The sequence below is a fragment of the Ictidomys tridecemlineatus genome, chromosome 8 (genome assembly GCF_052094955.1).
Source record: "Ictidomys tridecemlineatus isolate mIctTri1 chromosome 8, mIctTri1.hap1, whole genome shotgun sequence".
NCBI lineage: Eukaryota > Metazoa > Chordata > Mammalia > Rodentia > Sciuridae > Ictidomys > Ictidomys tridecemlineatus.
In genome coordinates this window covers 76,018,419-76,032,070 of record NC_135484.1, presented here as the reverse complement: position 1 = coordinate 76,032,070, position 13,652 = coordinate 76,018,419, and the positions used below count along the sequence as shown (strand labels likewise).

The 13,652-nt window shown below is 36.7% G+C and overlaps 1 protein-coding gene across 7 annotated transcripts in view; it reads left to right on the top strand.

Annotated features, from left to right (window-relative positions):
• Window positions 1–3,504, top strand: part of Prss35 (serine protease 35) — a 70,845-nt gene extending 67,341 nt beyond the window's left edge. For all 7 annotated transcript variants that reach the window (XM_040283011.2, XM_078019681.1, XM_040283012.2 and 4 more), the window contains one exon: window positions 606–3,504. In XM_040283011.2, coding sequence (XP_040138945.2) covers window positions 606–1,863 — 1,258 coding nt within the window. In that variant the 3' untranslated portion in view covers window positions 1,864–3,504. The remainder of the gene's footprint in view (window positions 1–605) is intronic.
• The last annotated feature ends 10,148 nt before the right edge of the window (window positions 3,505–13,652 follow it).

Genomic DNA, 13,652 nt, shown 5'->3' with positions numbered 1-13,652 from the left:
TACTAGTATTAAAAAGAAAAGAAAAGAAAAGAAAAGAAAGAAAGAAAGAAAGAAAGAAAGAAAGAAAGAAGAAGAAAGAAAGAAAGAAAGAAAGAAAAGAAAAGAATACCTAACTAGGGAAGCAGTTCCACAGAATCATGATTTATACAGCCTCTATTTTTTCAAGGAATGCTTTTTATATATTTATTACCCCATAGATCATTAATATCATGTGTTCCAATACACAAAGTGAGATTCTATGTATTTCTCAGTATGGGTAATTGGTGACTTTCAGTCCTTGTTATATACCAAACTTTAGTCTTTGGTATATTAAGCACATCAGAATGAACAGTTGTCATAAAATATTAAATGAAAAACCAATTTAAGATAAATTTGTGTCTTACATCAAAAACTTCCTTGACTAACATATAAGAATAAGTGTATGTTGGTCTGGGGTTGTGGCTCAGCGGTACAATGCTTACCTAACATGGGTGAGGCCGTGGGTTTGATCCTCAGCACCACATAAAGAGAAATAAATAAAGGCATTGTGCTCATCTACAACTGAAAAAATATTTTAAAAAAAATAAGTGTATGTTAATACATTTCTTTCTTTTTCCATTTTTAAGGACAAAATTGAAGGACAAAATGGAGAATATGCTACTTTGGTTGATATTTTTCACCTCTGGGTGGACTCTCATTGATGGATCTGAAATGGAACAAGATTTTATGTGGCACTTGAGAAAAATACCCAGGGTTGTCAGTGAAAGGACTTTCTATCTCAGCAGCCCCACATTCGAGGCAGACGCCAGGATGGTGGTAAACAGAGTGTGTGGCATCGAATGCCAGAAAGAACTCCCGGCTCCTGGCCTTTCTGAATTGGAGGATTCTCTTTCCTATGAGACTGTCTTTGAGAATGGCACTAGAACCTTAACCAGGGTGAAAGTTCAAGGTTTGGTCCTTGAGCCAACTCAGAATAGCACTCCAAAAGAAGCAGCTGTTAGGAGAAAGAGACAAGTGTATGGCACCGACAGCAGGTTCAGCATCTTGGACAAAAGGTTCTTAACCAATTTCCCTTTCAACACTGCGGTCAAACTCTCCACGGGATGCAGTGGCATCCTCATTTCCCCTAATCATGTCCTCACAGCCGCGCACTGTGTTCATGACGGAAAGGACTATGTCAAAGGTAGCAAAAAGCTAAGGGTAGGATTGCTGAAGATGAGAAAGAAAGGTGGAGGCAAGAAGCGCAGAGTTTCTAAGAGGAGCAAGAGAGAAGCCGAGGCCAGTGACCAAAGGGAAGGTACCAAAGTGAGTCTGCAGGAGAGACCCACGAGAAGAGGGAGAGTCGAGTTGGGTCGGGGTCAGAGAGTGGCGGAGGGAAAGCCTTCTTTCCAGTGGACGCGGGTCAAGAATACCTACATTCCTAAAGGCTGGACCAGAGGAGCAGGTGGGGATGCGGCCTTGGACTATGACTATGCGCTCCTGGAGCTGAAGCGCGCTCACAAGAAGAAGTACATGGAACTAGGAGTCAGTCCGGCCATCAAGAAGATGCCTGGAGGAATGATCCACTTCTCTGGCTTTGATAACGACAGGGCTGATCAGTTGGTCTACCGGTTTTGTAGCGTATCTGATGAATCCAGTGATCTCCTCTATCAATACTGCGATGCTGAGTCGGGCTCCACTGGCTCTGGGATCTATCTGCGTCTCAAAGAGCCAGACAAAAAGCACTGGAAGCGCAAAATAATCGCGGTCTATTCAGGCCACCAGTGGGTGGATGTCCATGGGGTTCAGAAGGACTATAACGTTGCTGTGCGCATCACTCCGCTCAAATATGCCCAGATTTGCCTCTGGATCCACGGAAATGATGCCAATTGTGCTTATGGCTAAGACAAAGCTGATACAAAGTTATATATCATCTAAGTCGCAAAGAAAACCTATTCTGATTATCGTTAGTGAGATCACCTCATAGGATATGCTTGGACTTGAATCTATCAATAGCATTTGAGCATTTTTACAAATTTATTTTCTTACAATTTAGGAGATTTTCATACATTTAAAAATGTGTAAGTACATTTTTAGAGGGGCACCTTGAGTGCCAAGTATATACTCTTTACATGGTGATAAGTTTTATTTGTGGACAGATTTTTGTTTCTTTCTGCCTTCTTAGAAATTAGACATTTTAAAACTTCAAACTTGTACAATAATGTGATTTCTCAATGGACTTATTCTTAGGGCCCTAATAGGATGCCAGTTATGTGTAAAATGTGAAACTGCATATACAAAGGTATGCGGTAACACACGGAAAATCAGGAACAGAGAGGAAGATTTGCAATTTGTGCTACTCAGAGGTGGATCCATTCAGCTCCTGCCCTCAGAATTTATACTGTTTTTCTGTTGGGTCTAAGAAGTTTAGTTTTTTTTGTTTGTTTGTTTGTTTGTTTTTAGAATTACAAATCAGAAGAAATAAATTTTATAAACTATCAACTACAGCTTTAAACAATAGCAACTGCAATATCTATTTAAAAATGAGGAAAATACTTTGTTTTATAAAATAAATCTAGTTTAAAAATAGGAAAGCTGAGACATTTTAAGATCTTAATTTTTTAATACTCAAAATATGAAAATTTTATATATGCATAGGGAAAACTTTTTACAAGTTATGAATCATGTATCCAAAGCCACATCATTTTATACTATAATCCTACTATGTATAAGGTGCTATATTTTTAAGACAAGGAATTCTGCAGTCTTTTCCTAGAGAGATCCTTTTCCCTCTTGGCAAAGTTCAGCTTGCTTTCTTCTTTTTTATGTGAGGCTGGATGTTGAGCCTAGGGCCTTTTGCATGCCAGGCAAGCGCTGCAACACAGAGCTATACAACCAGCTTCAAGTTCAGCTTTCTTAATAGCACCATAAGTGCTCTTTTGGCGAGTTTTCTGACTAGTAATTTTAGATATGTCCTTTATTAAAAAGAATATAATTTACAAATAGGATTTTTTTAAAAAATGTTTCTAGTTATCTTCTTTAGGGATCAAGGCTGTACACATACTCTGATTATCAAGTGGCATAAGCAGCTAAGTCCAGCAGCTGTCCTGGGACAATACATATTTTTTTGAATTCATCAAACTACTGTTTGGCTATGAATGACTATAAAAAAGGGTTAGTTCAGGGAATTATGCTTAAAGACTTTTAATGACTTACAATTGAGTGTGTCCTTAAAAATTTAGGAAATGCAGGTCTGATTTTTGGTCTGTTTTTCCTGGAAATTTCTAGAGTCATGTTCTCTTTTCTCTTGACACAACAGAGTCACTAATTCTGCCAGGGCTACAAATTCATTTTAATTAATTTTTAAGATATGCCCTAAAATAATGAGAGGCTATCCTTTTGATTAATATGCAAAGGAATATTTGATTAGGTTATCATAAGTGATTTTTGTAAATGATACCCAAAGTAGCTGAAATTCAACACAAATGCATATTCTTTTATAATGTTTGTTAAAAATAATTCAATAAAAATTTATAATCAGTTTTATCTCTTACTGTATCTGTATATGTGTTTTACATCAGGGTTTTAGAAAGTATTAGTTCATTTAATTAAAAATGATTCTATTTAAATCTAAGCATATCTCACTGAACTGTATTTTGTAATTGCTTCTAGTGATATAGGGCTACCGACTCAAAAGTTTTGGTCAGATTTTTTTGGGGGGACACAGCTATGTGATTACTGCAACCAAAACTATTTCAAGGTGAATTCTGCATATTAACACACTTGCAAACACACACACACAAAATCTTCATTTTTGATTCTTCTTCATACATAATTTCTGAGGTTTGAGTAAATTCAGAATAATGTAGCATGCTTAGTAAAATAGGTGATTAGGGTTAAAATATGAATACATGTAATTTTCTTAAAATAACCATTCAATACACTTTTCAAAAATGTAAATTTTAAGATGGGTACAATGGCACATGCCTGTAATCCCAGCAACTTTGGAGGCTGAGGCCAGAAGATTGTAAGTTTGAGGCCAGCCTCGGCAATTTAGTGAGAACTTGTTGCAACAAAACATAAAAGGGGCTGGGAATGTAGTGGTAGAGTGCCCCTGTGTTCAATAATTCCTAGTACTGCCACACACACACACACACACACACACACACACACACACGCACATACTCGTGTATATATATGTGTGTGTGTATAAAATTTAACTCATTTGATTTGCAGATATCTTGTTGATTCTTACATGCTCTTCTCTTTTCCAAAAAAAAAAAAAAAGATCATGTATTTTATATGACCTCTTTGGGACCAACTGTTATGTATGATATTAACTAGAGGGTCTTGCTTCACATTGTTTTCCTGTAATACTTATTATATTTGAAACAGAAGGTTAAACTAAATCTATTTCTCTAAACAAATATTCACATATGCCTACTGTGCACAAAGGGCTCTACTGATTTAACTGCTTTGAGAATCTTATCAGTGGTTGAATTCAAATAACTTTACAAAACAACTGTAATTTAAAATCGTAGAGTTTTTTTCCTTTACATAAATAACATTTCACTTTGGTAATTATTTTTCTTGTCAGATGGATTTGTGTGGGCAGAAGTGACTTAACATCTTTCCTTTCTGATGTGCTACCTAATTAAATACAAAGTTTATTTTGAAAAAGATTTAACTGTATATATGACTGATATAGTCATTTAGGCTGCTTTAACAAAGAATATCAGGCTCGAAATTTATAAACTACAGAAACTTACTGCTCACAGTTCTGGAGGATGGGAAGTCTAAGGTGAAGGCACCAGCAGATTCAACGCCTGGTGTGGGCCCCTCTTCATAGATGGTGACTTCTTGCTGTGTCTTTGCGAGGTAGCGGCTTGAATTCCCTCAGACCCCTTTATCTAGGTGAAGCCCTCATGACCCAATCCTTTCCTAAGGTCCCACCTCTTATATCATCAGGATGGGAATTAGAATTCAACATGGGAATTTGGGGAGGACATATTCAGACTACAGCAATAACTAAGATCAGAGTTGTTCATAAATTTTTACTTCTTTTTTTTATTTAATTGGGTCTCCCAGGCTGGCTCAAACTCCAGGGCTCAAATAATCCTTGTGCCTCATTCTCTGAAGTAGCTGGAATTACAAGCATATACCACCACATCTGGCCAATTTTTATACTTATTTTTTGTACATCAAAGAATTCTTTGAAATTATTATTTCAAAGAGGCAATTTCAGCAATTCAGGGACCTACGGAGCAATCAATTCCTAGAGTACCTGAGATTCTGAAAGGTAATGAAAGGAAGCCTCTTCCTGTTCTAGGCATTTTTCCTTCACCAGCCCTGTCCTTCCTGCTGAGAGGAGTCAAGGCTTTTTTTTTTTTTTTTTTTAAACTTTTGCTTTACTTAGAATTTAAATTACTTCTCCTTATCCAGACTCCAGATTAAAAAAAAAGAAGAAGAAGAACACAAATTTTAGGATATAGAAGAAAAGAATATAATAGTGTATACTGGAAAGAAGATCTAGGAGGACACTTTTTTCCTTAAAATTACTTTGAATGAATTAGTTGTTCAAGAAATTTGCAATTGATGATCTTAGAAGGCATAACTTTAAAGAAAACATTTTTTCTTCGCAATACCTATAAAGTGCTGTTTTTATTTATTTTTTCTTAAAACTCAGGATATGCTTGGTGCCAAGATTCTATTGCCAAACAAAAGTACTACTTTATCAAGCCATTGCCTAAAAATAAAAGTGCGTTATTTTTGAGGTGGAACTGAACTTAGTATTCTGCCACTGCACTTGGGACATTTACTTTAAAAAGGCTTTCTTTGTGGCCTGGGAAAATAAGTGACACTATTGTATCCACCAAATGGGCAGTTGTGCCATTTCACGTAGGCTAGTACGTGACTGATGTGGCTCCCTGAACGGATGTCCTGAGCAGTCATTGACCCACAAATAGCAGCATTTCTACTACAAAATTAAAGCTTGACTTTTGGTGGAAACTTAACATTTCATAATGTCACAGGGACCACCTTTTTATGACTAGTAACTAGATGTCTCAATTCTTAGGCTAGATGAAGCAAAGTACTCTGTGGCTTTCCTATGCAGAAGTGTTTGGAAAGTCTCTCCTTTGCTAGAGTCATGTAGAACATTCAAGTAAAGCTCCATACTATGAGCCCTGAATTTATGATATTTCAGTGGCTTCCCTCAGCCTAGTGACTTCCAAACTTGGCTGCTTATAGGAGTCACGTGGGAATTATTTTAGAAAGCCAGGTTTCAGGATCCAACTGAGACCTACCCTGGAATCCCTAAGAGTAGGGTCCAGAAATTTCAATTTGATTAAGATCTCCAAGTACTTATGATGATTATCAAGGTTTGACAACAGCTGACTTTTCTAAACCAATTATTCCCCCACCTCTTGCACCTTTCCTCTGGGCCTAAAGATGCTTGTCATCTTCTTCTGGGTTAAATGTGGTGGTATCACAACCAAATATACAGATGGCATTCTTTTCAGTATTTTTATAAACTGGAAATGCATGTTAGCAATCTCATTGTAATAATACTGTTTTTCTATAAGAAATGAGTCAAATTTACAAAATCGTAAATATATGTGATCCTTTTAAAATTAATGACAAAATTCAGTTTTAATTATCTTCTGGAAATTATATTTTCTTAATTCATAACCCCTCCTATAATATATGTTAAATCAATGTGGCCCAACAAATTTACTGAGTACAGTCTTAGGCACTTAGGATATTGAATTAAGTTCTAGATTTATCTTTCCTCAAATAATTCACAATCTAATAAGGAAGTCTCTCTCTTTTTCTTTCTCTGTCTCTCTCTCTGAAAAATTAAAGTATAAGAAGCACACTGAAGGAGCACACTGAGAAGAATCAACTCTATCAGGGTAGGCAGGTATGATGAAAAGAAGTTTTCTAGATGAAATTGACCAAATTATGTTATTTGTATGTACAAATATGAATCCCACTATTACGTATAATTACAATGCATCAAAATACAAAAGCAAGAAATCAAAATTACCAAGCAAAACACAAAACTGAAAGGTTTCCTAGAGGAGGTGAGACCTAGCTTAGGTTCTGAGGGATGAGTTGCAGTTTGCTAGCCTATCAACTGGGCATCTGGGGAGTGGAGAGCAGCCTTGGGATTGCTGCTATAGGAGGTTGGTGCCTCCTAGTGGTAAGCAATGGCAAGAAATGAAGCTTCCTAGGATCTGAGGCCCTGGGTTTGATCCCCAGCATCACAAAAACAACAAAACAAGCAAAAAACAAAGTACAATGGTCAGTACACTCGATGCCACTGAAAGCAGGAGGCAAGACAATCTCCCTACAAAGACACTAAGAATATCAGCATAGCGAAGTTCCAGAGTTGAAGGTGTCATGCCACCCAAACTTTTGGCTTGGAAGACCAGGTAGATAGAACACTCATCAAGATGGCAAAACTAGGCTTGAGAAAGAAACATAACGAGTTCACTCTTGGATGTGTATGTTAAAAGATGCCAAAGGATATTTGTCCTAAGGTTGTAATGTCTATACATAAAGAAAATCATGACAAGAAAGTTAAATAAAAAACATGTGATTCTATTGAAGCAGGCCAGAGACCCCCACCCAGAACCCCACACCATATTTGTAATATGTAAGTTCCTCATCTTGTCAGATACAGGATATCAGCTATCAGCAAAAACTTGCGCAGAAGAGCATTGTAGTTGGCAGTTACCTCCTTTCGTAAATGTCAGGTTTGCAGAAAAAAACAACTTGTGAAGGAACCTCTTCCTGGAACAAAAGAGGTTGGAACAAAAAGCACTTGTCATGTGAACCTCCAAGCCCCTCGCCCTCCCATTGGCTATAAAGTTCAAAGAATTTCTAGACTCTTTGTCTAGAGGAGGAAATTTTAGGTACAAGCCACACTTTGGACCCTACAGTCAATAAAACTGCTTCCTGAAAATTCCTTGGGTGTCCAGCCTCTTCTGTCTTACTTCACTCTATAGGGAACTAAGCCATTAATTAACAGACACCCAGAAGGTTATAATTACATGTTGTTCTGACAAAATAGCAGCTACACCTTCTTTTCCGCTTTAAATAAGATGCTCCTTTTAACTTAGCTTTGAAACCATAATTTTTTTTCCTTAAGGAAAGAAAAAGAATTTTAAAAATCTGGTTCTAAATTTTCATCTGAAATATGGTCAGAATTTCATCTCCTGTTCTTCAATATTACCGAAATCCACCTTCCAAAATACAAATGATTTGAAAAGTAATGCCAGCTTCCCTTAGGATATATTTATAGGGCTTTTGAGACTATAAGATTTAACTTCTTGTTGAGGTTTTGAAAATAAAATTATTAATTATAAGATTATTAAATTATCTCAAAGGTGTTTTCTACACTGAAAAAGAGATGAAGCACAAAGATGTTAGGTGCCTGGAGATGAACTTAGTATTAAAGACTGATTTAACAACAGAGAATATGATTGTTAAAAGTTGATTGTCTCCCCAATAAGGGGAACCTTTCCAAGCCCTGGTCCCTGCTGTCTGGGACCTTGGTGCTGGTCCATATAACAGTCTTTTGTAACCATAAATTCTTGCTCAAAATGATCTCCCTTCTTCAGCTCCTATGGCTACAATCTGCACCATACTGTTACGTTCATTCTGGATATTTTTTTTTTTTTTTGAGAGAGAGAGAGAGAGAATTTTTCAATATTTATTTTTTAGTTCTTGGCACACACAACATCTTAATTTTTTTATTTTTATGTGGTGCTGAGGATCTAACCCAGCACCCTGTGCATGCCAGGCGAGCGCGCTACCGCTTGAGTCACATCCCCAGCCCTTTTCCGGATATTTTTTTAAAAATATTTTTTAGTTGTCAATGGACCTTTATTTTATTTATTTATATGGGGTGCTGAGAATCGAACCCAGTGCCTCACATATGCAAGGAAAGCACTCTACCACTGAGCCACCACCCCAGCCCCCACTCTGAATATTTTTATCTTCAGTGGCATCTTTCATTTCAGTCTAACTCATCACCAAATATTTCCTCTTGATTAAAACCATTAGTCAATATACGAAGTTTAGAAACACCTTTGATTCTATCACTGGCCAAAAGCATCTGTTAGCATCTTCATTTATGTTCTTAAAAAGTGTCATTAGGTCAGGCATGGTGGCACATGCCTATAATTCTTGTGATTTGGGGAAGTTCGCAGAAGGATCACAAGTTTGAGGTCAGCCTCAGCAACTTAGGGAGAGCCTGTTTCAAAATATGAAATGGAGACTTGACAAGAAAGTTAAAAAAAAAAACACATGTGATTCTATTGAAGCAGGCCAGACTGGTGGTAGATTACTCCTAGGTTCAATCCATAATACACCCTCCACCGCAACACATGCACAAAAATAAGATATTGGGAACTCTAAGAAGGAGTCTCCATGAAATGGAATCTCATCTCTGTGATAGATGTTGCTTCCTAGCTACTCAGGTACCATCTCCCAGATGGTTCCCCATTCCCGCTCTGTGCTGAATATGAGTTGTATTTATATGTGGAATAGGCACTTACATTTACATTTGCTTTATTAAGGAATATTACCATCATTGACTATTTTGATACTCTCCTATATCCTTTAGTATTCTTACAATTGAGGACCAAAAAATCTATAGCAAAAATGACCATAATAATTTAAAAAAGTAACAACAGCAATATGTACTGAGCAATACTTTGTGCCAAGCATTTTCCATTCATTATTTTATTTAAGTGTGTGTGTGTGTGTGTGTGTGTGTGTGTGTGTGTGTGTGTGTGTGTGAAGTCCCCATTCCACAGACACGGAAACTCAAGTATGGAGAAGTTAAGCAACTTGCTAAGTAACTGGGTGGTGGAGCAGAGGTTTCCTTCCACGCAGTCTGGTGCAGGAATCACATTCCTTTATAAGCCTCAGAATCACTTAAAAAGTAATGTGGAGGCCAGGTGCAGTGGTGCATGCCTGCAATCCCAGCGGCTTGGATGGCTGAGACAGGAGGATAGCAAGTACAAAACTAGCCTCAGCAATGACAAAACGCTAAGCAACTCAGTAAGATCCTGTCTCTAAATAAAATATAAAATAGGGCTGGAATGTGGCTCTGTGGTTCAATCCCCTGTACAAAAAGAAAAAAAAAAGTAATGTGGGGAGGGTGGAGGTGGGCATTTGAAGTCACTCAACAAATAATAGTTGTGTGTGGTGACCACACACATACACACAAGCTAATATATTAACTGGTAAGCTTAATTTTTTTAGATCTAAAGCAGTGGTTCTACAAGCATGAACAGTAGACTCCCAAGGATCCCAGAGATACTTTCAGGGGCCTGTGAGGTCAAAATCATTTTTATAATAATATTGTAAGGTCAGAACTGTTTTCATAAAAATACTAAGATGAATTTTTCTTACAAGTGTTGCAAACTGGAATTTTCCAACTGTCTAACGTGACTATTGTAATAGACTGAATGTGGGAGTAGATATGAGGATGCAGTTGCCTTGTGCTAAGTCTTTATTAAAGAGATGTGCAAAAATGGGAAAACAATACCATTTTCCTAAATTAATTTTTTTTGGAAATTGTAATTTTTCATTAAATATTTTGTTAAAATATAATGATTTTGATATTTATCTTTAAATGAATTAAACAGAATTTTGATTTTAATTAAAAGTATGTAAGTTTTAATCTCTAACACAGTAAATATTGACAGACATAGCTCACATAAAACAAAAGTTTTTAGGGATCCTCAATACATTTTTAGAGTATAAAAGTGTCCTAAGACCAAAAATTTGAGAATCTATGCTTGGAAATCAATTATAGAATACTTTTATATTGCAAACTTAAGCATGCAAGCCATAAGTGGAAAGGGAACAGATGATTAAGTGCTGTTCCTCTTGAGAGTTTAGCCAGACCAGGGCTAACTGTGTCACTGAATCACAAAATGTCATTCTGTCTTAGCTCTCCATTGATGAGCAGATTTCAATGATGTATTCAGAAATGAAATCTGCTGTCAGCTAGGCCACGAGAAACAGATTTCCTTAAATTCCCAGAGGATTAAAAACTACCACAGAATGCATAAACCAATATGACTTAACTAAAAGAGGTGGTCATTTTGATTTTCATCAAGTGCTTCTACATATAAAATGTGATCACTGCAGCAAGACAGTCCCACTAAGGGACACTTTTAACAAAAATGTTAAGAAAAGAAAGAGGTCTTTGCATAATTTATCTTTTTGTGATTCGAGTTCTCATTTCTCTTTATATCCAACTCCTTTCTTCTCTTCTAAGCCTCATGATTCCTCCCCCAAAAGTCTTCATTCTTTTTTAGATAGAGAACAAAAGAGACAATTTAACATGGAGACATCCACCCTTCCATCATTATACATATATAAAAGGATTCTAATTCTCAGTTCAAGATGGGTGTTTAATGGGTGTGAGCTCTTCTATTACAATAAACTTACAATGAACTATTAAAACTCTAATAAAACAGAACTACCACTTAATCCAGCAATCTCATTACTGTGAATATATCCATAGGATTTGAATCAGTACATTTAAGAGCTGTCAGCACGCTCACGCTCATTGCAATATTATTCATGATAGCAAAGATATGTCATTGATGGTGCCATATCACAACTGTTGCACACAGTGTAATGGATGAATGGATAAGAACAATGTGATATATCTGTATAATAGAATATTACTCCTTAAAAAAGAAGGAAATGGCATAATTTGTAACAATATGGTTTAGTCTGTAGGACAATATGGCAGGCACAGAAAACTTTATATCATCTCACTTATATTTGGAATCTAAAAAGTCAACCTCACAGAGGTAGAATGGTGACCATAGGAGGTTAGGAAGAGGGGTTGAGGAGGTATTGGTTGCAAAGTTTCATTTATACAGAAGAAATAAGTTTTTGAAATCTATTGCACAGCATGGTAACTTAGTTAATAATGTATTATAATATTTTTAATAATTCATTTTACTTGGCAAATAAAATTTTATGTGTTTAATGTGTACAATATGATGTTTTAAAATATGCATATATTGCAGAATAGCTAAATTGAGCTGGCATACCCATCATAGGAGAAGAAATTCCAGATGTTCTTCCCACATAAAATAAGTATATGAAGTGACAGACATTATCTTGATGCAAGCATTGCATATTACATACATACATCTTAACATCACAATGTACCCCAATAATACATGACTATACCTTGTCAATTAAAAATAGATTTAAAAAACAACTAATTATTTGGCAATCAATGCGCTCTGAGTTATTTTTTAGTAATGAGAAAGATGATATTAACCCAGTGCTCAGGTAAGTGGAAAACTCTAAGCACTTGGGTTCATTCCGCAGACACTTACCTGGCACCTGCTCAAGTGCTGTTTGCTGAGGACAGAGGCAGAAGGAGACATCTGCCTCCATGGCTCAGAATGGCTTGAGCGGCTGACTCCTGTACTGCTGATTATAATGCAATATGGGAAGTGCTGTAAAGGCCAATGAAGGTTGTGCTCTGAGGGGCAGGAATAGGCTCACTGGTAGGGCTAGTAAGGAAAATGCAGGTGTAGGCCAGCAAGTGCTTGGGGTTCCTGTGCAGTAGTTGTTGTGGTCACACACAGAACAGCATGTGTGTGTTTGTGCTTGTGCATAAGCGTGGGGAGGGTGGTGTTGGGGGACAGGTCTGGCTAGTGAGGCAGGGTAAAGATAGTATAGATACACTCACCATGTAGAAGAGCACCATGGGTAAAAGGGAGCTTTCTTGCAAACTATCCCCAGAGATTAGCTTTTTCAGTACTCAGAGAACCTCATCCAGCATCTCCTTTATAAGACAAATCCCCTACAAGGACACCAAGAATCTCAGCATAGCGAAGTGCCAGTGTCTGATTTAAAAATAATGTTCTTACAGCTTTTGACTTAATATTAATAATTTTACCAATGGACGACTTGATGAAGAAAAAGCTTATTTAAAAAGCAATACTAATCTTAAAATTATTTTATAATCTAAAACACATTTTTATTACAGTATGACCACAAAGTAATTTATGATTAAATGTAATCTCTAGAAATCATATTACATAATCAGACACTAGCTTCTGAAAGTTAGTTCTCAAAATAGAAATCCTAGGTAACTAAGGGAAGACAGTTTAAATTATATGTAAGAATGTGCTTCATTTGAGAAATACTTTTAGATTGAACTACTTTATTTTTTGTGCTCCTGGGGATTAAGAGCCTTGTGGGTGCTCGGCAAATGCTCTACCACTGAGTGACATCTCCAGCCCCAAGATTGAACTACTTTTCGAAATGTTATAACAATCTAGTTGTAGGAGTAAAGTTACCCAATTTTTAAAAAATAGGCTAATCTGGTCAGGTCCACCTATGATCTCAGCTACTTAGGAGGATGAAGTAGAGGATTGCAAGGGAGAGGCAGGCCTCAGTAATTTAGCAGGACCCGGTCTTGAAATAAAAAAAATAATAATAATACAGCTAGGATATAGCTCAATGGTAAAGCTCTCCTGGCTTCTATCTCCAGTCTCTCTTTCTCTCTCTCTCTCACACACACACACACACACACACACACACTAATTCCAATTTTGTGTGAGACTAACATTATATATGCAATTGTGTGTGTCAATGAGAATCTAAAGTCATTATTCTTCAAATTCCATGGAGAA